This window comes from Apostichopus japonicus, chromosome 18 (genome assembly GCF_037975245.1).
Source record: "Apostichopus japonicus isolate 1M-3 chromosome 18, ASM3797524v1, whole genome shotgun sequence".
Taxonomy (NCBI): Eukaryota; Metazoa; Echinodermata; class Holothuroidea; order Aspidochirotida; family Stichopodidae; genus Apostichopus; species Apostichopus japonicus.
The window spans coordinates 2,952,573-2,979,133 of record NC_092578.1 but is presented as its reverse complement, the minus strand read 5'-3'; the positions used below and the strand labels follow the sequence as shown (position 1 = coordinate 2,979,133).

The 26,561-nt window shown below is 37.2% G+C and overlaps 1 protein-coding gene across 2 annotated transcripts; it reads left to right on the top strand.

Moving 5' to 3' along the window:
- The first annotated feature begins 1,632 nt into the window (after window positions 1-1,632).
- Window positions 1,633-26,176, top strand: LOC139958763 (autophagy-related protein 9A-like). Of its 2 annotated transcripts, none has more exons than XM_071956091.1 (23): window positions 1,633-1,851; window positions 3,169-3,337; window positions 5,116-5,161; window positions 5,654-5,716; window positions 6,407-6,526; window positions 7,628-7,763; window positions 8,766-8,868; window positions 10,563-10,662; window positions 11,314-11,363; window positions 12,460-12,550; window positions 13,563-13,703; window positions 14,660-14,722; window positions 15,368-15,442; window positions 16,263-16,372; window positions 16,925-16,965; window positions 17,707-17,841; window positions 19,248-19,427; window positions 19,978-20,061; window positions 20,935-21,001; window positions 21,180-21,274; window positions 21,642-21,877; window positions 22,526-22,682; window positions 23,281-26,176. In XM_071956091.1, the coding sequence occupies exons 2-23, from the start codon at window positions 3,238-3,240 to the stop codon at window positions 23,425-23,427; spliced, it is 2,340 nt and encodes a 779-aa protein (XP_071812192.1). In that variant the 5' UTR covers window positions 1,633-1,851; window positions 3,169-3,237; the 3' UTR covers window positions 23,428-26,176. The 2 variants fall into 2 exon arrangements, with proteins under 2 accessions (XP_071812192.1, XP_071812193.1); XM_071956092.1 differs by lacking the exon at window positions 1,633-1,851 and adding an exon at window positions 1,873-1,985.
- Window positions 26,177-26,561: the final 385 nt, after the last annotated feature.

Sequence of the window (26,561 nt, the reverse complement as noted above, 5' to 3'; positions counted from 1 at the left end):
TATAGGTTGACAATGTATCAGTGATATGGTTTCCAACGTACGGTACGTATCAATTACTGATCGAGTAGGCTATATAGCATGTTTGGATTATCACACTATTTTAGTCTAACTCGCCTGTTTAAACGTCAGGAACGGTCGTCTGCTACTGACACTTTCTCATAACAATTCAAATAAAAAATTCTGATCATATTGAGGCATTCTGAATTTACCAAACTATATAACAAAATCCGAGCAAAATCATCACATTCAACTGGTTTATGATCATTAACGGTTATTAGGATAACTTCAAGATTCTTATATAATAAAACAAAAGTATCCTGACTCGAGAAGTACTTGGATGAACAAGTATGGTTGTGCTCGGATTCAAAAATCTTTATCAGCATGATTAGGAATAGGATGATAGAGTACAGAATGACTGAAGAACATGATTAACTATAGAGAATTTATCCTTTAATGAGACTCAATAGTGACCTGGCTAGAAAACACGAGTTAATCGTCTACAGCAGGGGTTCCCTAACTGTGGTGCATGAACCCCCAGGGGGTGCGTCATGGGTCCATCCCAGGAGGTTCGACGGTGAAACGTTTAGGCTGAAAGTCAAAACTAGAGTACTTTTTGTTGGACTAAAATCTGATATATCATATAATTTAGTAATGTATAAAAGTCGTACCTATCAACAAACTCTTTTCGCGTTCCATACGCATATGTTGCCATAGTACTACCGTACTGTGCATTTTTCATTACATTATTACACTATGAACTTGATCTTTTACAAAGCACTGTTATGCGTATTATAGTATAATAATTGACTCAGATCGTGTCTCGAAAAGTTGGGGGTTCGTTGACAACTCTGGCATCCACAGGGGGTTCATGGGGGAAAAAAGTTAGAGAAACCCTGGTCTACAGGTAGCTATGGAACACGCAAATGGAAGCTTCCACTAGTGGCCGCTGACGGGGTGGTGGTGGTAGAAGGGGATTGGCGGAGTGTGGGATCTGGCACATTTAAGCTTAGCAGGCTTACGTTTGTCCCACTAGGCCATTAGAAATTTGAAGATAAAAAACCTGGGGTCGAAATTTTGAACTGGTATTTAAAAATCAATTATCTTTTTTTAATCGAAACTTCGACTGTACGCCGATTATTTTCACTGATCTTGACCGGATTTTTCTTGACTGTTGGTTCGACATTTCTCCTTTTTATCTTTAAATACCGTATTAAGTTCATGTTTTGTGAGTATCTTAATTTGCGATACATTTTTAGCATCACCGATCGCAAGTTCAGCGTTTCATCGTAATTTAGAGAAGTTGCTGTTCACCGACCGTCAGTATTGAACCGACATTGATTGCTCCTGGTACTCTTTTTCCTTGTGCAAACTAGCTAGGAAAGTGAAGGGGCAAATATATACACCTGTCCCTCACATTAAGAGGGGAACTATCTACTTCACCCCCCCCCCCCCCTCTTCACTTCCATCGCGTTCATACGCATGTACCCAGGAGAACAGTCTTCATCACTAAAAATAAAACTAACCATTGCCCGTACAACTGCAGCTTCTCGTGACGTCATGGTACAAAGGTCATTGTTTTGTTTATTTCCCAGAATATACACCATCGGTTGTTATTGATGCAATAACGTATAGGATATTACGTGATTATTGTCGTATTAGTGCTACTATCGGTCCTCGTAAAATGTTAGCAGATTTCAAAGTAAACGGAGAGAACAACAACAGATCCCTTTGTTAAAATCGATTGCTCTACTAGACAAGTATAGAAGGAAGGGAATACACCACAAAAAAATACAATCACAAATAACTGTGAAACGATTTACTCAGTATATAGCCTACAAGCAGTCAGAAGCGGTAAGACCTGTATTGTCTTGTCTGGGTAGGCCAATGCCCAATGTACTAAGGCTAGGCCTAACTTAGGCCTAAGACGGATGAATGACGAACATTATTTTCTTGGGCAAGTTCAGACTTAAGTAGAATTGGTTCAGGTATACATTTGCAAATAGTTTTTAAGAGAATTTGCTGTAACATATATATATAAATTCAATTCTCATTCAACTAACCAAGACGCCAGGTCGGAATGGAGTTGCTTTTTATTTCTACAGTAGTACTAGTTAGCCTAGCTAGTAGCTATTGACAAGAAATGAGGCCTTGTCATTTAGAGGTGTGACATACATGCCCAGTTAGTCTATATGTAAAGATGTACTGCATTACCATTTGAGCCTGAAACGGTATTTAAAAAAGCATAATGGTGCCAGTGTGAAATATTGATACATACCTGTACATAAAATTGACAATTTCGATTCTTGCAGTATTGTTTATTTTGATCACCCAAGCAAGTGTAGTACAATTTGCAAACATGCTACTTTCTGTGAGAATTGTTGACAGATTCTTTTAATAATGACAGTGACTTGTGTCACTCTTCTAATGTTAGGTTAGGTTTGGCGTAGTGGTCAACTGTTACTAACATAGTCATTCCGCGTCAAATCATGGATGGCTGTTGCTGGGCCCTCTCTCCAAAAATAACCACCCTCATTGCAGGATTAGTGCACCATAAAATAAGCATATTCTGAAAATTTCAGATGCATCGCTTCAAAATTGGCAGATTTATCACACTTTTGAATTCCGAAATTTGTCGCCACCGTGGCATTTTCTTCATTTTTGAGGTCTCATTTCTCAGCAACTAAACATCCTACTACCTTTCTATTACAGAAGCGTATAGACTCTATCCCATAGTATGGAAAATTAAAAAATATTAGGCTATAAATTCATTCTGGAGTCAGGTCAACTTAAAAGTGTCCAAATATTCAATTTGTGTGCTAAATCGGCCAGTTTTGAAGCAATCTAACTAAAATTTGCAGAATATGCTTCTTTCATGGTGTTCCAAGCATACAATAAATTTGGTAAAAAGAGGTCAAACTACAACATACTCCAAAACTCGGTGATTTGATATAGAATGACCCAATAATCTAATGTGTAACAGAGCAGAAACCTTAATTATTGATGGGGGAAGGACTAGGTTGACATTGAGGTCAATAAAGTAGCAAGCAACTCATACAGTTCAAAGACTTTGTCTTGAAACCAAAACATGAATTTCAGATATCGATCAGATTATGACAGTGTTTGTGTACGCATGTTTTATTGTTTTCTGTATTGTTGTCAAACCTGCAGGAAGTGGCTATGTGTTACCTGTATATGGTTTAAAGAAAGGTTCCATACGACCTATTCAATCTATTTGAAATGAGTCGATTGGAGACAGAATACCAGAGGTTGGAAACGCAAGAAGATGACAATGTGGATGAACATGATGTTATGTTACATGTGCCAGACAGTGGCAGGGGTAAGCAATAGTGTAAAAATCCTCCATCACTCCCCCCCCCACCCGACCACCAGCCCTGTAAGGTTCAACAAAGGTATAAGAACTCAAACAACAGAGAATGTAAAGCCCTTTTGCCAAGTTAATTGAAAATCAAATATATACATAGCTCCTACTAGATACCTAGAGCCTAGCATAAGAATTAAAAATAGTGTAAGTACAACAACATTTGACCTGGTTTAACAAACATCTCAAACACCTCCTGAAGCCCAGGTACTGCATTCACTTCTGTTAGATTTTCCTTACTTTTTCCTGACCACCTAGGAGTAGATAATGAACAGTTCTAAGAGCGGAGTGTATAGCCGGAGTGTATAGCCGGAGTGTATAGCCTAAGGCGGAGTGTATAGCCTAGTGGTTAACGCTGGCGTCTCCCAGTCATGAGATCCCCGGTTCGATTCCCCGCCGACAGCAATGTGTGTCGTCTGGCAAGGGTGTTGTTCAATAACAACTTCCTGACATGGACGTTAAATGAATGTGTGCCGAGAGATTGGCTTTGGTCAGCTTGCGAGTCTATAAGCCTCCACGGCTTCTTTCGCGAGTTCCTGCTTGCGGGAAGATCACATATACATACATACATACAAGAGCAGTAATGTGCTCGCTCCATGGGAATGTTTATAAAATGTGAGACGAATTGTTAGTCAAATGAAGTGACAATGAGATGAGAATACGATGATGACTACCATGGCATGCCTTAAACTAATTATATGAGAGGACAAAATCAGAAGGAATGGTTTTAGTAAATGACTGGAGATTACTGACAAGAAAGGTTATTAACAACAATATGTTAGCACAGCCAAGGAAAAAAAATCAATATTGTTTTTTCCCTCCCAGTTCCTCAGACAACCAGGCATTACCTTTTGGTTATCTGAACAACACATTTTAGTTGTCCAAAACAACTAGCAAAATAACAATGACCAATATGTAGACTGTAGGAGAGATGTGTAGGTTTGGTGAACAGAACACCAATATGTACACTTTAGGAGAGAGGTGTAGGTTTGGTGAACAGAACACCAATATGTAGACTGTAGGAGAGATGTGTAGGTTGGTGAATAGAACACAATATGTACACTGTAGGAGAGATGTGTAGGTTTGGTGAACAGAACACCAATATGTACACTGTAGGAGACATGTGCAAGTTTGGTGAACAGAACACCAATATGTTCACTGTAGGAGAGATGTGTAGGTTGGTGAATAGAACACAATATGTACACTGTAGGAGAGATGTGTAGGTTTGGTGAATAGAATACCAATATGTACACTGTAGGAGAGATGTGTAGGTTGGTGAATAGAACACCAATATGTACACTGTAGGAGAGATGTGTAGGTTGGTGAATAGAACACCAATATGTACACTGTAGGAGAGATGTGTAGGTTTGGTGAATAGAATACCAATATGTACACTGTAGGAGAGATGTGTAGGTTGGTGAATAGAACACCAATATGTACACTGTAGGAGAGATGTGTAGGTTGGTGAATAGAACACCAATATGTACACTGTAGGAGAGATGTGTAGGTTTGGTGAATAGAAACCAGCTTTGGGGATGACACCAATTTTATGATCATTTTAACTATTTTGTGGTATTTTAGTTACAACGCATCTAAATTTGATGTAAGCAGCTACAGTAGTTGCCTGTCAGACCACCTCTGAAGCCAATATTGCGTGTACGAACAGAAATTTGGGTCATCTCGGACGATTATCTCCATTGAGGATGTAACGTTACTTTATCTTTCATTTCTTTCAGCTCGATGGAATCACATTGAGAACCTGGATGCGTTTTTCTCAAGAATATCCTTTTCTAAACAAGTTTTTGGATCGTCGCAAAATGTCACATGTTTATAAAGCATAAAAAAAAACTCATCCATAATTTTTGAAGATTTTGATGAAACTCCTGTCAAGGCTGGATTCTATATGTTCAGTCTTGTCAGCCGTTCGTAATACATATATTCTTAATGTCTGATAATTTTTTCTTCTTAAGTTACAAATGTTTCCATGAAGTAGTAACCTTGTATAGCCAATAGTTTTCTTAATTGATAGTTGATACTTTGTATGGCTTTTGGCTATTAATCATACAGCTAGTGTTGAATTATCAAATTTTCTAGAAAAAATTGTCTATAATTTGCCAAGTATTTTACCGGATGATATGTACATGCAAGTTATATAAAACAAATATTTTAATATTTTACCACAAAATGCAAAAAAAAAACTGGGAGATTGAACTTTTAGAGGTTTGATATTTTTTCAGCATCAATTGAGGTTCCTTAACTGTTCGTTTCTTACATTTATCTCTTTCATCAGAATCATGGCTATTTATGTATGATGCTCAGTCAAATATTAGAACTAGTGTAAGTATTGTCATCAAGTCTGCTTTAAGATATCAAGGAGTCGCCAAATTTTTACTTTATGGAGCCTCCCGCATGACCTGGTTCAACTAGACCAATGATGACATGGAAAATTGAGAGTAGGTCGGGAAGTGTGCACGTGTTTAAGACTGCCACCAGTGAAGATTTGAACAGTTTTTAAATTATAGTCAGGAAAACTGAACTGGTATTGTTTTGCCCAACTGGCAGTTGACCGTGTACAGTGGTTCGCAACTACACCTGTGCAGTTTGAACAAAGTGTAACGAATCACTGGTTAATTAATTTGCATGTCACCTCAACGAGCTCCGGTCGTTGACAGCAAACAGTCGTCGTGTGTGCTGATCAGTCGGTCAGTCAGTGTGATGGGGGTCAGTTGTAAGTCCAGTGGGTCTTCAAGATAATCGAAGACTAGGACGAGTCGAGTCGTAGTACTAGGGCAGCGTGCGAAGGGATTTATATTCAATCCTTTCATACCGGAGATTTTTCAGGAAATATTGGATGGGTACAGTATTTAAATTCCAGTTGACCATTGTAATCTTCCAGTGCCCCTTTTGATCTAAATACAGATTTCTGCCGTTTTCTCTCTTTCTTTTTTTTCCTCGTTTTGAAGCCTACCGTATATCATGTCACAGAAACGAAGGAATAAACCTTTCTTTCGTTCTTGTTCCAAACAGGCAATTTTTATTCATCTGTCTGTTTTCTCTGTTTCTTCTGCGATGTGTGGATTATGCAACCTTGTTTGATCATGAAAAGAAAATATCTATTCCTGATGTCATAAAAGAGTGTTCAACAGAGTGAGTAAAATGATTCTAAAATCATATTTGTTAGGACATTCTCTCCGTAAGTTCATTTAAAGAGGGACAGTGTGTGGGGCGGGAGGGGGGAAGAGGGGAGCTCTATGGAATGGAATGTTGTACATTTCTACAATAACACTCGAATGACTAATACTGCCGAGCGGAGAGTTCTCTGGTATATAGTCTGCTGCCTGGTTCTCTTATTAGTCTTGTAAAGTTGTAAGATGCACCTGAACAGTTCTTTCTTTAAAGATGTTTCAGTACACTTAAACATCAGACTCTTCTTATATGATAAAAACTTATATATGCTTGTAAGGAACAAATTGTTCAAACAGCCTAAGAAAATATTGACTTCCATTTTTGGGAGACATGAAATTTTTAAAGTCATTTCAGGGAGTAACCACTCCCCCCCCCCCAATGTGTGATATTATAGTCCCCCAACAAGCGGTGAAACGTTTTTATCCATGTTTATTCTTTTCCTAATTTTGTGATACAACTGTATAATATTGAAAACAATTCCAGTCAAAAGGATTCTTGTAAGAACTTAAAATTTGTAATCACAGGCAGTTTGCACATAAATTTGCAAACCAATGAACTTAAGTACTGAGCATGGCTGCTGCTAGCAGCAGTGACTCTGCTGTATGTCTAAAGACATATTTCTATAATTTGATATTTTTATTTTTAAAAAGACTTGTTCAAGTCTTCAGTCTAGTGTACATAGATATATCACATTATGTCGCCTTCATCGATATGTTATTTCTCCTGCTGTGTTTGCACAAGGGAGATGATCATTAAAAGTACTGTATCTCCTAGCAAATGGGTTATTAATGATGATCGTTAAGGTTTGTATCTCTTGGCTGAAAAGAGTGTGAGGTGAGAAGGGGGTTGGTTTCTGGGGGTGAGGAGGGGGGGTGAGGGGGTGTGTTTAATAACGATGAGGGTTTGAGTTTGTACCTCCTGTTAAATAATCAAAGCTGTTATAAATTTTCTGATTCACATCTCTTCTCGTTCTAAATATTCAAACAGATGCTCACCGATGCTTTATAACGTGTAGCTCATTATAACATTATAACATGTGCTCATTACTTAATATTCACACAGACGCCCACCGGTGCTTATAACATGTCTTCTAGTTGCCGGTATCTTTTGGTTACATCGTCTTACAAGAGTCTTGTACAATGCCTACCAATTCTGGGAGATCAGAGCATTTTATCTGTCTGCTCTGAAAGTCTCCTCTGTAAGTAGAGTTGGCGGTAAAATATAACCACTCTTTGTTTATAATATAACCGCTCTTTGTGTATAATATAACCCATAACCGCTCTTTGTTTAAAATATAACCAATAGAACCTCTCTTTGTTGATAATATAACCGCTCTTTTTTTATAATATAACCACTCTCTTTTTATAATATAACCTGTAACTGCACTTTGTTTAAATATGACCACTCTTTGTTAATAAATATAACCGCTCTTTGTTTGTAATATAACCACTCTTTGTTTATAATGTAACCGATCTTTGTTTAAAATATAGCTGCTCTTTATTTAATATTCCTGTATTAGTCATCCACAATTTGCTAGTAATCCCAGCCTACAAGAGATCATCTTTAATCTTCATGTATGTTTAAAACAATAACAATGGAATGCCTGTTTCTTTCTTATTTGTTATGCAAATTTGTAGCAAAGATGCACGTTTGTGTGATAAATACAGTGACTTTGAATAATAGTTCTGTCAAAATATGTGATCTATGATTCTCAGTAAAAGAATCAACACTAATATAAACAGTGACCTACTTAATCAATGAATCAATTAACGACCCAAGATTTACTGGAAGATGTTTCCTTCCAGAAAAATTATTCCATCCGTTGTGAGTCTCTGCCCAAGATGACAAAGAAAAGTGGAACACTTAAATAGATGGTGTCATGAGCACAGATTTTTTTTTTTTTTTTGAAAGATGACAATTAAATTCAATGTAGAATATATTACCTCATGTGACTTGCAGAATTAAGTAAAGAACAGATTGTATTGGTGCTTGACGATTACCACATATTACAAAAATGGAATTTCTCGCTGTGTATATTCTAGGAAGGATGAGTATTGAAAAATATGAGTTGCACTTGCCTGACATTTTATTCATCATTGATAACATTTTTAATATTCTGTTGCAAAACTAGGCGCTTTAATTTCACTTTATTCGAAAGTTTATGGATTTGTGGAATTGTTTTTTCTCTTCTATTTTCAAGTCTGAGCTTGCTAATCTTACCTGGCATGATGTTCTGAAGAGAGTTCAGCAGGTCCAGAAGGAGCAGAGGATGTGCATACACAAAGCAGACTTGACAGAACTAGGTAAATACTGTGTAAATAAGTCTAACAGAACTAGGTAAACTAGTGTGTAAATAAGTCTAACAGAAATAGGTGACTACTGTGTAAATCAGTCTAACAGAAATAGGTAACTACTGTGTAAATCAGTCTAACAGAAATAGGTAACTGTGCTAAAAACACTAGTAACAGAAATATGTAACTGTGTTAAAACACTAGTAACAGAACAAGGTAATTACTATGTAAATAAGTGTAACAGAAATAGGTAACTACTGTGTAAATAAGTCTAACAGAACTAGGTAACTGTCCTAAAACACTAGTAACAGAACAAGGTAATTACTATGTAAATAAGTGTAACAGAAATAGGTACTGTGCTAGAACACTAAATAACAGAACAAGGTAATTACTTGATAAAAGTGTAACAGAAAGAGGTAACTATGCTGAAACACTAGTAACAGAACTAGGTAACTGTGCTGAAACACTAGTAATAGAACTAGGTAACTACTTTGTAAATAAGTGTAACAGAAATAGGTAACTGCTGAAACACTAGTAATAGAACTAGGTAACTACTGTGTAAATAAGTGTAACAGAAATAGGTAACTGTGCTAAAACACTAGTAATAGAACTAGGTAACTACTGTGTAAATAAGTGTAACAGAAATAGGTAACTGTGCTAAACACTAGTAACTGAACTAGGTAACTGTGCTGAAACACTAGTAATAGAACTAGGTAACTACTTTGTAAATAAGTGTAACAGAAATAGGTAAAGTTCTACTGAAACACTAGTAATAGAACTAGGTAACTACTGTGTAAATAAGTGTAACAGAAATAGGTAACTGTTCTAAAACACTAGTAATAGAACTAGGTAGCTACTGTGTAAATAAGTGTAACAGAAATATGTAACTATGCTAAAACACTAGTAATAGAACTAGGTAACTACTGTGTAAATAAGTGTAACAGAAATAGGTAACTATGCTAAAACACTAGTAACAGAACTAGGTAACTGTGCTAATACACTTGTAACAGAACTAGGTAACTACTGTCTTAATAAGTGTAACAGAAATAGGTAACTGTGCTAAAACACTAGTAACAGAACTAGGTACCTTTGCTAAAAACACTAGTAATAGAACTAGGTAACTGTGCCATATAACACTAGTAATAGAACTAGGTAACTGTGCCATAACACTAGTAATAGAACTAGGTATTAACTGTGCTATAAAACTACTGTAGTAATAGAGCAAGGTAGCTTTGCTAAAACCATTAGTATCAAGACTGGGTAAAGCACACTAGAAAACTAGGTTACTTATTAAACTAAAGTAACTCTAGTAGTAACAGTATACTAAACAGAACTAAGTAATTCTGCTTACACTTGTAACAGCTTAAGGTAACTCTACTAACTATTAATATAGTAATGCTGTTGTCTGGTTGTTTGTCATCAAATGAAGACCTCACTAGTGAGGTTACTATGGTAACCAAATAAACACTATCATAAGTATACCCCAGTATCAGATGGGCACAGTTTTGCAGGACTTGATCAATGTTACTTTACCAGTATGTGCCAGAAGCAAAGAAACAAACAAATAAACAAGAAATTAAGAACCTGAAGTGTCACAGTTTATTAAGCTGTGTAGTAATGTGGTTATTATTGTTCTTCAACGTAAAAACCTCGGACTCTTTTCTAAGAGCTGATCGTGGTATTTTCTTTGCTCCGTTCATTCTCAGATATTTATCACCGAATTCTCCGTTTTAAAAATTACACAATTGCGATGGTCAACAAATCTCTACTGCCCCTGAAACACAACTTGCCATTCCTCGGGGAGGTGTAAGTATATCATAAACGTCCTTGAATGTTTGGCTTTGTGAGCGCAATGAGAAATTAGACATGAATATAGAAGAGAAAGGGAAAATTAATTGATAATTTGATATGTTACAGATTTATGTTCAGTTTAGTACTCATCGACTGTACAAACTTACAGTGTCTTATTTTCTTTAAAATTTGGTTTCCTTATCATGATTGGAAGCCTAAAACCTGTGGGGGGGGGCAGGGAGTACCTCGTTACTGGGCACCACAAGGCTCTGGGGGGCAGGAAGTACCGCGACCTCGTTATCAGGCACCACAGGCTCACTTCAGTCATCACTAAATAGCTGTGTTCGGATAAGTGCCGCGGTCAGTGTGAATCTTTAAGGTTCATAATTACAGGCTAAGTAATATCCGCTCAGAGTAGACCAATGTCTACATTTGCTCTTAAGCTGACCCGGTCGCATTTGAAGTCATTTCTCTGTGGAAGTCAAACTACTGTCAAAGGCCAATGAACACACCCGTCTCAAGTAGTCATATCCTGTTGGTTGGGATGCAAATGTATTTGTGCCTACAAGGAGTTAAGACTGGGAGTATCATGGCTCAATGAGTATTGATATTTAAAGGATATAACATTGATTTGTTGATAAATTATCACAATTTTCTTCCTTTCAGAGTCTTTGTTACCAATGGCCTGAAATACAACCTAGAGATGATTTTATTTTGTAAGTTTGATATTTGATTAATTCTTACAAAGCCTAATATTAATACCAATGCAAAGATGAGGACCTAAATGTCTTTTCTTAGACGTTGTTAGGGTAGCATTATGGTTGCTCTCGCTGTTAAATTTGATACAAATTTGATCCAGGAAAAATGCATTTATTGACACTGAATTAAAATTTCAGGTCAAGATGCAACGTTGCGTATTTTATCCTATAAACAAAATGGTGAAAAAATATGGTGGCTGTAATAACCTGGATCTGTCCCTTAATGTCTGCCATCATAGGGTGGATTGTATCTCAGAAAAATGTGGGTGGGTTGGGTGTGAGTGTTGGAGGGGGGGGGGGAGTGGGAGGATGGCGGTGAGATTTTCATATTCTGTGAGGTTGGTCTGGGTAGCAATATTATAGTAACATAACAGTAGACTTGATACACAATCGGTACTAGTAGAGGTAATTTAGGCCATTAGAATAGGTATTGGTGTGTGCAACTTTTGAATGAAATACATAAATCCACTTTCCAAAACCTACAGCAGTATATAATACAAATACCCTTTATTCCATACACAAATTAGTTATTATTAAACTGTTGCGACTTAATTTCATCTTTTGTGGTGAGTTTTAATCCTTCGTATTGTTTGTATTGAACATGGTTTCCATATTACTAGCATGAACCCGGTGGTAAAAGGAGAATGGTTTTTCTTTTTGGAAATGAAATTTAGAAAAATTAAGTATTTTAAAGCTCATCTGTATTGACCCATAAAATATGCTAGGATGTCAAATAATGGTCAGCCATATTCATATGTTAATAAGAAATTTTACTGCCACACACACCCCCCCCCCCCCAATAAAAAAAGTATTTTTTGATAGAAATTTAAAACCCCCCACTATCCTGGATTCATTTGGAGAGTGAAAACTTCTACATAATAATATATTTTTAAAAGTTTTAAACATGAAAATTGCAGGACATAATTGAGACATGACCTTTGTAAATTTTCTCTTCCCATCAAATCCGTCTGTCCATTTGTCTGTCTGTCTGTCCTCTGTCCATTCATAATTTCTCCTTCGTACTTTATTATCTACTTTATTGATTTGACGATAGGGGGACCTTGGGCACCGTTCAAGAATTACTGGGAGCTTAAGGAGGACTACAAACCAGCAGCTAAGTCTAAACGAGAAGAGTTAGCAAAACAGTGAGTAGATTTATATATCGTTTACTGTGAGATAAGCAAGTGTTATCTCTTTTTTATTCCATGTTTTTCTGTCATTAATGTTGTACACAGAATGCTAGATGTTTCGATACTAAACCCTGTCAATTATTTGTTGGCCATATTTTGCCGTAAGAGGGTAAGATGTACAGGCTACTAACTGCACTGATGAAGGCTTCCTTTAAAAAATTGCAATTTTCAGGAAAATTATTAAAAAGTTCACGTCAGTGTGATTTATATCCAAATAATTGTGTCTCGTCAAGCAGTTGTGATTTAAATATTCAGTTAAAAGGTATGCTATGCTGTATTGGCCCCAAATATGCTAGATATTCAAATATGGTCACCTTGGGTCAATATTCTTTAAAACTGTTTTTATTACAACCTTTGAGGAAATTTTCCTCACTAGGACATTCAGTCATCTTGTGTGTTCTTTAAAAATGTCTGAGAACAATTTGGAGAGTAAAGACCTCCAGGAAAGTACTTTTTGAAAAACTTCTAGCAATTATAGTGTGCTATAATTTGGGGCCTATACAGACTACCTTTAAAGAGAGTAACCAGGGAGACGCTGCTAATGAAATCTCAACACAATGAATCCAATTGAGTGTGTAGCATGTAGATAATCAATATTGTGAGGAATAAAGAAAGAGAAAAAAACAAATGTGAAAATGTTTTGTTTTTGTAACTATGTGTAAATAATAATAATAATAATTAACAGTTCTTATATAGCGCAACTTACAAGTAAGTCTCGCCGCGCTGTACTTAACCCTGGTCATTGGTAACTTGTCACACCTACACACCAAAGTGTGCACAATTCAAACAATCTCTCCTGGGCCACCACTGTGCACCACAGTGCACCACAGCCACGTGTCCCCTGGGGGACTTCCTATAGGGTGGCAGCCACAAACCGGCGCACGCAACTATTTTTACAAGTCACCTCACAAGTCCCCATTTATACACCTGGGTGTAAAGTTCATAAGACTTTCCTTTTTCTTTTCAGATTATCAAGAACGATACTTTGGGTCGGATTAGCTAATCTGCTTCTTGCACCATTCATATCACTCTGGCAGATTCTGTACTCATTCTTCAGCTACGCAGAGCTGATCAAACGAGAACCCTCTGCCTTAGGAGCCAGGAAATGGTGAGATCATTTCCTGTAATATCTATTAATACTTCCTTTTGATGTTCTCATTTATTTATGTGAAAATATCTAATGTGTAAAGGTAAGTTGGCCTGACGTTTCGATCCTAGCAGGATCTTCTACAGAGGCTAAATGACAAGTAACAGTAACAGAAGGGACAAAAACACACACAGAATACAGACAGGTTAATAATGAGCATGGTGAACACAAAGAGATAGATGTAAGGGGATAAGTAGACAAGGGATATAGAGAAGAGGGGAAGAGGAGAGGTAGGAGATAAACAGTGGAGGGACAAACAGAGGATAAAGGGAAAGGGTTAGGGAATAAACTGGAGAAGGACAAAGATAGAAAGGTGTGGAGAAAAAAGGGTGGAAGAGAGCTGTGAGACGAGGAGTGATGTGGGGGGGGGGAACAAGGGGAGATGGAGGGGGGGACAGAAGAAAAGTTAGTCATGTCCTTCCTGTTGAGCCCATGAGGTTGAATGGTGCGAAGGCGTTGCATCCACAGCCTCCCTCTGCTGATTTGTACTAGGGCAGGGGGGCTATCTAAGGATTCAATCCCCTGTAGGGACATGTCGTTAATGGTATAGTTGGGAAGGTTAAAGTGTTCTCCAACTGGGGTCTCAGTCTTCATGGTGTTGACTGTGGATCTGTGACCATAGAAAAGAAAAAAAAAAAGAAATAAATATCTAATGGGCGCTTTTTTTTCAAATAGCAATGTTAAAGGTGATTTTATTACTGATTAAAACAAAAATTGGTGGAAACTTTCTGTATCCTTAGATCAACATCACATCCTCATAACACTTTGTATGGGAAGATATCATCCTTTTTTTTCTTTTTTTTTCTTATGTTTGTGTGATATTTTGAGAATGCGTCTGGCAACCGCAGAGTGAATGATGTCATCTTGTCTCGATTGACAATATTAAGTTTCCCTTTTTTTTTCTTTCCTTCTTCAAGGTCTCTCTATGCTAGACTTTACTTGAGACATTTCAATGAACTAGATCATGAATTCCAAGCAAGGTAAGCTAAACAGAGGAAATTTTTTTCTAAAAATCTCTCCCACCATGGTTTTTACGACGGTACGAGATGAATGTTTGATCTTGTCCGTATGCACGACATTTAGCCCTTAGGGTGTAGGAGTGAAATAGTTTTTCAATGATTTGTCGATATTTTTGTCTTGAAGAACTAGCAAAGAATTAACCCATTCATGAATCGATTGTAGAATGACCTTTGATCTGTTAAGTTTGTCGTTATGTAAGTTTTAACCATATTCGTAAACTGATTAAAATTTAAGTAGCGTATAAAGATGCAAGACTGGTCTGAGAAGCACACCAAATGGATTTTATAAGACTATTCTTCAGCTTTACAATTTTGATTTTCTTTCTTTTGATGAGGTTCAAGCAGTAGAGGGGCATATGTGTAAAATTTAAGAACTTTGTTGTGATTTGCTGTTGTTACTACTCCTGGTACTTTAACCCTCTTGGTATCATAATCTATAATATATTCTATAATCAATAAATTGCTTGTACCTGTTTTGATGTCTCTTTCAACCCCTATTCCCAGATTGAACAGAGGATACACCCCCCCCCCACCTCCTCAACTCTTGATGTCGTAATCGGTAGTTGCTTGTACCTGTTTTGATGTCTCTTTTATCCCCCTCCCTAGATTGAACAGAGGATACAAACCTGCCAGCAAGTATCTCAACTCATTCAGTTCCAACATTGTCACAATCTTTGCTCAGTAAGTATAACATCAACAAACCATTGTTTTATTAGCTGGGGAATCTAGTTTTAGGATTTACCAAGGGGGAAAGGGGGAGGGTGAGGTGGGTGGCATTACCGAAAGAAATTTGCTCTTAAATCCGACCACACACTGACCGACTGAACGCGAACCCTCCTCCCACCCTCCTCAACTCAACTGTCATGACCTAGCTTCTGATAGGTCAACAAAGTCCATAGTCATCTAATCGTACCACAAACATGGACAACTGGTGAGCTTAACCTAAACTCGACGACTGTTTTCCAACAAAAACGATTCTTTGAAGCTGGGCAGTTGCAGTTGTGAACTGTTGTTATATTGTTCTGTGATTGGTTTTTAGCAATATCTTCATGTTTTCTGTTTGATAGTTGTGAAATTTCCTACACATTGGAACGAACTTGCTCTACAAGCCTCTCAGTACCCATTTAGTAGTGACCTTATTAAAGTGTCGATCACATGACTATGTTTCCTCTCAACCTATCAGCCAATGTCACTGAAAACAAGATTTCTGGATATAAATGACTGTTCTTTGTACAAACTTTCGCATTTCAATTTCTTGCCTACTTTTTGTACTCAAACTGTTTAACGTTTAAACTTCTGTAAACTTTTTAATTACATCGCATTATTTTATTACTTCTTATCGTTCCGAAACAAGAAGATGTGATCTGGAACTGTGACATATACAAACACCTTGGAGGTTGAGTAGTGCTTTTTTTTTTTTTTTCAAAGATAAGAATAGAATTTCAAAGAATGTAATCTGCCATCAGTTTTAAGGATAACCTTAATTTTGGGCTTTTTCTAGGAATGTTACATTTTTTGCTGGTTCGGTGTTGGCTGTGCTCATTATTCTGACTGTTATTGACGAAGATGTCCTCACTGTGGAACATGTTCTCACAACTATGACACTGTTAGGTGAGTGATATTATCGGTATTTGCCAATCAATTACTCAATCCATCATTGCATGAATAAATTAATCAATACATACTTTGCTGGTTCAGTATTGGCTGTGCTCATTATTCTGACTGTTATTGACAAACATCCTCACCACTATGACACTGCTAAGTGAGTGATATTATCTGCATTTCTGCATTTGCCAATCAATCAATCAATAAATCCATCCATCATATGGATGCATAAATTAATCAATTAAAAAGAAATTTTAAACCGTGTTATGTCATCTACATAACCGTGTATTGTTTTGCACCTCATAAAATGCTCTTTATCGTGGAATCTGTGACAAGCAAAGCTCTATTTTATGCTGTCATTTCTTCATGTGGAGAAGCACTTTTGTCAAAGACATTTTCATAATTTTAACATGTTTATGGTTATAAATCAACCTTTTTTTCATTTTTTCTCATATTTTATTTTATTTGATCAAGTCAGTACTTCCCAACCTATAAAAGCAAATGACCAAATATCGTCTCAGTAAAAAAAAAGTTTTTTTTTTTTCATCAATTCGGTAGGTGTTGCCGTCACAGTTTGCAGGACATTGATCCCAGACGAGGTTTGTTCATTTCCATATTCAAACTGATCTTTTAAGTAAACATGTGTTTTTGTTATATTTGCCTGTACGTGCAGCCAACAAAAAGCCAAACTTCTTCCCCCCCCCCATCCCCTGCTGCTTTCTTGGTAGTGTGAAATATTACTGGAACGTGATCCCTGGCTGTCACTATTCACCCAAACACATTTTGCCAGTCCGACGTAATTATTTGTGATGCTTTGGTTGTTGTCATCATCGGTAGCAGTTATAGCTAATGAGAGTGAGATCCTAGCTCTGATGATGGTGTTTGTTATGAATACAATGCAAGGGTGTATCCAGGGTGGGGCCCTGGGGGGGGGGAGAGCAGGCCCTCTCATTTGAATTTACATTGTGGTACTAAATGTTAGCTGCAAACATAATGTTGATCAAAACAAGATACGTTGTTGAAATGTATAGCAAGCATTCCTTACCTTTTATTGATGTTTTCTCATGTATAGCTAGTTGGTAGAAATTTTTGGTATCAGTTGAAGCTTGTGTATCCCAGGGCCCCCCCCCTGCCCTGTAAACCCTTCAGAAGGGGGGACAAGGGACACTTAACATTTCAAAATTCAGGTATTACATCATATGAAGTACCAAAGATATGTCTAACTAACTACTGACTAACGTTCAAATTATTCTCTTTTGTTATAAAAGTTAAAACATTTACAGTAATACTTAATTGCTAAGACAATTAATATCTGATAAATTATTACATTGTTTCAACAGAACTTAATTTGGTGTCCAGAAGTCCTCCTGACAAGTATCTTAGCCCAGATCCATTATATTCCAGATTCCTGGAAGAGACAGGCTCACACATATAAAGTTCGCTCGGAATTCTCCCAGCTATTTCAGTATAAGATTGTAAGTATGGTTTGGTGTGAATATTTGCTATTAATCAATTAAGGAAATTATTGTATTCGCTTGCTACATTTATACCGGTGCTGTGGATGAGTTGATAAAGACAGTGGCATTTAAAGTAACGAAGCTTAGCCTCGGGAGGTTTCGGGTTCGATACCCGGCCGCGTCATAGTAAGGTTGGTTTCTCATCCAAGAGCAATCTACGGTTTTCCCATCTGAAATGAATTTCTAAATTAAAAAAAAAAGATTCCAAATTTGAGTTAAAATGTTGAATTGGAAGCCACCCGACTTGTAAGTTAATATAATATATAAGCCCTTGCGGGTTTCTCCCACATTTGTGGTCGCTTAAGCGTCGTAAAAGTAACTGCTGATTATTATTTTTACTTTTAAACTTCTTACCATGTACTAATAGTTACCTTATGCAGTAAATGTTTGTCATATCATATGAAGAGAACAGTGTGATAGGAACATGGAAATCATTAATGGGAAAGGATGTGAGATGAAAAACTGAAAAATGGATTACTCTGTGAACAAAAAGGAGATAAAATATACATAATTATAAACAGTAGTGATAAAAATAAAACAAATAACACCAATCCCCTTCCCCTTCCCCTGCCATGAATATTCATTATGTTGTGTAAATTGGTAAAATGTTCTAAGGGTGAGCCTAAGCTTCGTTCAGTCATTGCTTAGGGTCCTGATTAGTGTATAGAGGTGGGCGAGATGGGGAAGGAGAGGGTCTTTCACAGTAGTGGAATCTATTGATATGGTTAGCTATGAACTCAACTCGATAGTGTTGTGGTCAAGTGGTTACAGCAGTGGACTTGTGATCTAAAGTTTGCAGGTTGGAGTTCTGGCCAGATCAGTAGTAAGTTGTGTTCTACGGTAAGGCACTTTTATCACCATTCGCCTCTCTTCTCCCAGGTGTATAAATGGGGACTTGCGAGGGTAACTTGTAGATATAGTTGCGTGCGCCGGTCTGTCGCTGCACCCTATGGGAAGTCCCCCAGGGGACACATAGTAGATGTGGTGCACTGTAGTGTCCCTAGGAGGGATTGTTTGAATTGCGCACACTTTGGTGTGTGGGTATGACAAGTTAACCAATGCCCAGGGGGTAAGTTGTAAAGTCCTGTGATGGGCCCTTGTCCTCAAACAAGATTGTAAATCTTCAACTTCATTTCAGTTTTATTCTTTGAGGCTAGGTGCTCAACCTTTGTTACATCCATGGGCTCCTAGGGGGACATGACGAATTCTACTCAGCCTCCCCAACTTTCACATAAACCCCATGGGGTCCATGGATCCCATACTAAAATAGATGGTCTTGTTTAGCAGCCTTTTAGTAGCCAGTAGTGCTGGTATAATTATAAATAAATTTTAATCTTTTTCTTTTTTTCCCCCATTTTCGATAGATGCATGTCATCGAGGAATTACTTAGCCCTATAGTCACACCTTTCATACTCATTTTCCAACTGCGGCCGCGAGCGTTAGATATCGTTGACTTTTATCGTAACTTTACCGTGGAGGTAATCGGCGTGGGCGATGTCTGCTCTTTTGCTCAGATGGATGTCAGAAACCATGGAAATCCAAAGGTAAATTCGGTCTTCATTCCTCAACGGCTTTTAAAGTCGGCCTTTAAAAGTTTCCAAGATTTTATCAGCGCATAAACCCTGTTATGTAGGCCTCGTGTGATTCCAAGATAAATCATTGATGTTTATTCAATTTGAAAAACTGCAGGAAATCTTTGGAAGATTAATAAAGTCAGTATTTTATAGTCAAAAAGAGGAAACACAAGAAACCAAAGGAGTTTAAAAAAGTATTTATTCTATAGTTATGTTATATATTATATATTAAATATCATATAAATCATTGTTCAGCCTTCTATGTTTTCAGTGTATTTTGTCTCAATCACAAAAACTGGTATAAATATGTAATATCCCAGCCAGCCAGCCGTGGGAGTTTCTGGTCTGTTACATATGAAAGCTAAGCGTGAGTCAATAAACATTGTTAAAGTAGCCATTTTCTCCCAAGTTATCACGATCTTCATTTACTTTGATTTGGTTTGGAAGTAACTAACAATTTCATGAGACTGTCATACAGTATCACATTATTTATGGCATTGCTGTTTGATGTGTTTTACAGTGGTTGACTGGCCCAAGAACTCAAGCTAACCAATATCGTCAGGCAGAAGATGGCAAAACAGAGCTTTCTCTCATGCACTTCAAGGTAATTACGAAGATTTTTTTTTGGTATAATGAATTTATTTATTAGTTTTGCTTTTGCCCAAAAAATTTTGGGGGGTTTACTTAACAATATGTCAGTTTGTTCAAATTGAACTATTTTAAGAGTAATTTATATTTTGATTACCTCCTAGATGCCTGTTATTTGCAGTTTTGGGTTAATACAATTGTGAAACATTGATTTTAGTTTCAGGATAGACTGATTTACTTTGAAATCCTGTCTGTGATGTGCGCTACGGAAATTTGCTGTGTAAATAGGCAATGAAGTAAACCCATTGGTATTTTTCTCTGAGCGTAAAGTAAAGTTTGCTACTTGGAAGTGATATCAGTTTGAAGACTGCAACATGGTAATTGTTTTGATACAATGATACGCATCCGCAATGCGTATAATGTAGGAATTTCATAAATTTATAACTGATATGATCAAAAATCCATAAATATTGGTTAACTATCCGTAAATATAAGCTGTATTCCATAAGTGAACAATTACTGGGTGGCCAATGAAAAACTATCTATATAAAATTCGGTCAGTTCTTAAAAAGGAGAAAAAGAAGTTAATTGGCCAAAGAGGGTCTCACAATGCCATGAAAGTATGAACCTAATAGACTTCACTAGAAAAGTGATCCCACCCCCTCTCTACTCCATATAGCCCCCTTAACTCACCTCCTCCTTTCCTAAATTCTTGTTCTTAGTTATCATTGATGAGTGTATAAACATCTCACAAAAGAAAGCCACCAGGGTATTAATACTCATAGGTATATATTTAAAGGGTTGCACAAGGTCATTATTACAGCCCAGGACCAATGATGGTTTTTATATTGATTTTTACATTTGTTAATATTTTCTCTCCTTTCTGTAGATGACAAATCCACATTGGCAGCCACCAGAAGAGAGTAAGCAATTTATAGGAGCCCTGAAAGAGAAAGGTAGGTGTTCATGGGGGGTGAGGGGGGGGGAGTCGATGAATCTGTTACACAATGCTTTGTTCTTTGAACGTGCATGGCATCATTTTCTGGTTGGAAAGTAACACAGTGAGATTTTGGCAGTAACATGTCGTTTTAATTGACTCAGATTGTTTTTTTTGTTTTGTTTTTTTGTCTCTAGCTCAGCAAGAAGTCCAACTGACCAATAGAGTGGACGCTGAGAATATCGCCTTGGTAACGTCACTTCAGTCCTTGTCATCTTTGGATGAAGGAGGGGTGAGTTTGCTTCATCTCTAATGAAATAGTGTAGAAGAACTGTCTTTTCATTGAATTGTGAATGAAACCTTGAATCCTGGTTTGATCAACCAATCCCTGATTTGATCAACCTATTTAACATTAAATGGAATGTTCATATATATATATGTATACATATAAATTTATTTATATATGTCTTACTAAAGGCATCAAGTTAAACTTAATTTTATCCAGGAGCAGATGCCAGGTCAACTTATTGAAGTACAAGAGTACTGACTTACCATGACATTCATGTATATGAATATAGTGGCATACAGGTTTACTTCACATCTCGTACAGCAGATTTCAGCAGTTTTTTTTCTCCCTCTTTTCACTCTTTCCTTTTCAGCTAAATAGTATTCTTGGAAACTTAGCTATACAACAAACTTTACAACAACAACAACAACAACCAAGTGAAGAGAGGAGTCCTGATTCCCCCCTGGGGGCAGCCACAGCACCCTCCTATTTACCCCTTCAGGGAGCAATGACGTCTCCCGTAAAAGCTCCAGAACAGAAGAAGATGAAAGGCAGTATCTCGAACACTGAGGGTCCATTCCAAGGGGAAGGATCAGGGTTACTCAGCAGGTAAGAGCAATGATGTCATGCATATGCATTAATTTATTTGATCTTATATGCATATGCATTAATTTGTGTTAATATGTACATCATTAATATTCATATGTATATGCATTAATTTACTTTAAGTGGTCATTGAACAGCAATTCATGCATATGCATTGCTTTTATTCAAGAAGTACTGCAGGTCCATTTGAAGGGAATAATCAGGGCCGGTTTATACTCAGCAGTTCAGAACAGCAATTCATGCATATGCATTACTTCATTAAAGCGGTCACCAGTTGTACACCAGTACTGAAGGGTTTCATTGCAAGGGGAAGGATCAGGGTTTCTCGTCAGTTCAGAACAACGATTCATGCATATGCATTACTTTCCAAGTGGAAAAGATCAGAATTACTCAGCCGGAGAAAACAACAATACTCATACTTCCTATAGTGATTTTTCATAATGAGGACCAAAGTTATGAATATTTCTTTAAGAGGAATTCAGTGGTCATTTAATTGTTCAATGAAACAGAGCAATCTAACCTTGTTAACATGATATCGGAACAGAGGAACCTACGGATATCAGGTTCCTTAAAAAAAATGCAGCTTATTACATCGTCCAAACAACAATGCATTTTCTTGCATATCTGGTTTTTATTTTTTTCTGTTCAAAGCATTCATACCACCAGTCCAGTGATGACATCCCCCAGTAATCCCCTGGAGAGTATCCAGCTAGGTGCTCTGGCCCCGGATAGTGCCCTGTTGACCGGCGGAACGCCGAGGGATTTCAACACAGCCGATATGAACTTTAGTGCTCTGTATATGCATAGGGTGAGTGTCAAGCCTTCTTCATTGTTTTATGCAGACAAAGACACACAACTATAAAAGTACCAAATTAAAAATCACACCCCAGTATACAAACATTACAATTAATTAATTATCATTATGTATCTGGCAACGATTGTCATTATAGTGAGTAAATTGGCAACAGGAAAGACTCCGATTTAATTCAGAACGCCAACATTTGAATGTAACAGACATGAGTGGACGAAAGAACTGAATATTTTATCCTGTTGGTTTTACCTTTCAAGTAACTTTCTTCACATGGTACCAAAATAAAGGAAATGAAATGGATAGCAACTATTGTGAGACACAATGTCTAATATTTTCCCTTCTTTGTCATCAAGAATGATTATCAGATATAAGCAGCGAGGATGGGCATGGTGCTTTAGGTCAAGCCTGTCATTTGTCTTCACCAACAGTTCTTTTTTTTTCTTTTTAAGAAAGGTGGGAGGGGAAGTGGGGAATAAAGGTTTAACTACAGATATGTCTGAGACCAATTTTCTAAATAGTGTTGTAAATGACTTTAGGTGTAGACAGTGCTCGAAAGTTTGAATGTTTGACTGTTCCTTTTCTGTTTACTATTCAGCTTCATGACAATAGAGTGACCCTGCCTGAATCTGAACACGAGGACCAAGGAGATATGCCGAGCGGTTCCTGGAGTACCCTCCCTCAACACCCGTTACCAGTGGTTCAAGAACAGTCATCTTTAATGGATACAACGCAAAGTGTCTGACCTTGCTGTCAAAAGTTCTCTTCTCTGTGTGTGTGTGTGTACCGTGCCTATTTGTTACAATTGACTGTCGTGAGAATAATCCAAACCTTGTGATATTAATTCTTTGGTTTCTCTTTGTAAGTTTTGAGTCGCATCGCATCGATATTTCCACTTGCATTTAAGGTTTGACGTAAAACATGAAGTCAATGTGAATGCGGGCTTTTGCTGTAATGTTCTGCTGTAGTGTGAACTGGTCGGCCCAGTCTGCTAAGTAGATTACAACAATAGGTTAATATTACCATTTGCTATGAGTAACATGCAATAAGCATGTAAGCAGCTTTCACTGCATTGGTCTGTTTCAGTCTGAGCTGGTCTTCTGAGTTAGTCTGCCCAGTGATTGCAACAGAAGATGCAACCTGCATAAGTGTTTATATTACAACCTTTGGTTAATATTTTCATTTGTTATAGTATCAAACCTGTAGCCACTATGCAAATAGATTTCACTGCAGTGGTCTATGTCAGTCTCAGCAGGTCTGCCAGAGTCTATTGCTGGTCTGCTGAGTGAAGGTAACAGAAGATAAAACCTGTCTAAAAAAGTGTTAGAGTACTTCAGGTTAATATTTTCACTTCTTATTAGTATCAATAATGCAGCAATTATGAAAGTAGCTTTCACTGCAGTGGTCTGTTTCAGTCTGAGCTGGTCTGCCAGAATCTGAACTGGTCTGCCCAGTGATTGCTACAGAAGATGTATTACCGTACAAAGTTGTATTACAACCTTCAGTTACTATATATCCATTACCAACACTTATCAACTATGAAAGTAGCTTTCACTGCAGTGGTCTATGTCAGTCTGAGCTGGTCTGCTAGAATCTGAACTGGTCTGCCCAGTGATTGCTACAGAAGATGTACCTGTACAAATGTTGTATTACAACCTGTGGTTACTATATATCCAATACCAACACTTATCAACTATGAAATTAGCTTTCACTGCAGTGGTCTGTTACAGTCTAAGCTAGCCTGCTTCATTTTTGGTAAGACAAATTTAGTCCTGCTTAGATTTAGAGTACAATCTAATGTCAATAGCTTCACTTGTATCAAGTACCAATATTTAATGTCACTTGAGTCTGCACTGGTCTGTCCAATAATCAGCAGTAGAAGGCGAGACCCTATTTAGTCTTTTAGTTACAACATTGTTCGTTCAGCATGCATTACATAAATTTTGCTATTAATTTATGTCTGAAAATTCATTTTTTAATCCCGTTTTGTACTGCACAAACTCTCCGAAAATGTTAGCGAAATTTGTCTTGTAGTTTCCATCTGCTCAGGATTTAGTACCTTCTGTCTTTAATTTATAATTTTTTTTTTAACTTTTGTCAGTTTTTTGCCCTATAATATGCTATGATCAAAACTGAGGCTCATCTAATTAAAATAAATTAAAATGAAGCAAGTCTATTTTTCCAAAAGAATACTTAGGGTTGAAGTTAGTGTGTTCCTTGTTTGCCCTTTTTCTTTTTAACATTTGTAGAGCACAGGAAGGATAAGTTTGGTGTGCAGTCAGTATTTATTATTATTTTTATTGTTTTTTAAATTATTTTTCATCGTGCTTTGATATAGATCAGTAAAGGTTGGTACAGTGATGCTGCAAATGTTTAGATGTACGCCGGTAGGAATTTAAATCACGAAGCTGAGCGAAGCACGTCGATGAGACATTATAAACTACGATATATTTACAACGGCATCACTACTTTGTGTGTTGATCATGTAACCTGTAAATAGCGTTTAATCAAGGCAGGGAACCGGGTAGAAACATTATCGATACTTGGAATGCACTAGTCACAGGAACCATTACAAAATGACAACTATTGTTATATCACAAAATCAGGGCTTTGTATAAATTCCTGTTGGGATTTGCACCCATTGCAGTAGTACTTACAAGGCACTGTCACCATCAGCCTAGCCAGCTGTATGACCAGAATTTTTTTTTAATTACAGTCGGAGGGGGTTGAGGGCGACAACACAATTTGTCTGCCATCCATTCACTTGAGAAAAGGGTGTGTCACATGGTGATGAGTGCAAGAAATTAGAACATGCGTTTTTTATTTTGGGAAATTTAATGAAGTGATTCTTAGTCTAATTGGGTTTTGGGAGATTTAAGAGGAGGGGGTTGGGGATAAGTTTTACATGACCAGAAGTCACTTGAGTCATATTCACATGCCAGTGTTATAGGTTATTTCCAAAGTTAACAGACTTCTTTGTCTTTTGGGGGGAGTGGGGGGGGGGAGGGTGAAGGGGAAAAAATGGATGGGGAGAGCAACATTACGAAAAAATAGTTGAGCGAAACTGGTAGGAAGCGAAATATGATTATGAGGGCCTTAGGGCGGGGGGGGGGTGGTCACAGTGACACAGCTGCATGGTCAAGGAAACTAGGGGGGAGATGAACAATGTATTCTCAATTTCATAATAAATGTAAAACTGAAGACTGCAAAAAGAAGGGCCAATAACATAATTTAACCCCACAGTTGAGTTCATGCTATCGTGATTTCAGATTTTAGGGGGAAGGAGAGTGTAACAATCAACCCTTAACGGGTACTGTACATGGTCATTTATTATTGATATCATAAAAGGTTTCCTCTCAATCATTGTAAATTGTTATCAGTTGCTGCTATAATTTGGGCTATACAGGTAAAATACATATTTGAAGGATATTTCTTTTGTGATGTTTGTGTAATTATGCATATTTTACTAATAAAATTTTATGATGTAACATTGAGTTAATGTCTACATGGTGTTTTATTTGTATTCAATGTTAGATCAATCGCTAAATAATGTGTAGTTTGGTAAGAACTTAATTTAAAATAATGGAAAGGTATTTCCTAGAATGGTGGGGGGAAGGGGGATCCGGAAGGGCAGGGGTAGAGGAGTCGGGCAACTTGTGGGCCCAGTTTGAACAGACCACAAAAGTACCCCTCTTCGTAAGTAACAGAAATGAAAAGCGGACTGGAAATATAATTAACAAGTGCCCGCAATTTTGTTGAAAAACATTCAATTATTGGAATTTGTGTTAAGAAGTGTAGAGATAATTTTTTTGTGGCACCCTCTGTAGTTTGCCAATTCAATGATCTACTGCCCGTCGCCCATATTAAATGCTCCATCCC

What these genes read in the sequence shown, in the direction of transcription:
- LOC139958763 (XM_071956091.1), top strand. Translation starts at nt 3,238, where the DNA reads ATGAGTCGATTGGAGACAGAATACCAGAGGTTGGAAACGCAAGAAGAT. An exon ending in CGAGAAGAGTTAGCAAAACA is followed by an intron (nt 12,551 to 13,562) that starts GTGAGTAGATTT and finishes TTTTCTTTTCAG; the next exon opens with ATTATCAAGAACGATACTTT. An exon ending in CACAACTATGACACTGTTAG is followed by an intron (nt 16,373 to 16,924) that starts GTGAGTGATATT and finishes TCAATTCGGTAG; the next exon opens with GTGTTGCCGTCACAGTTTGC.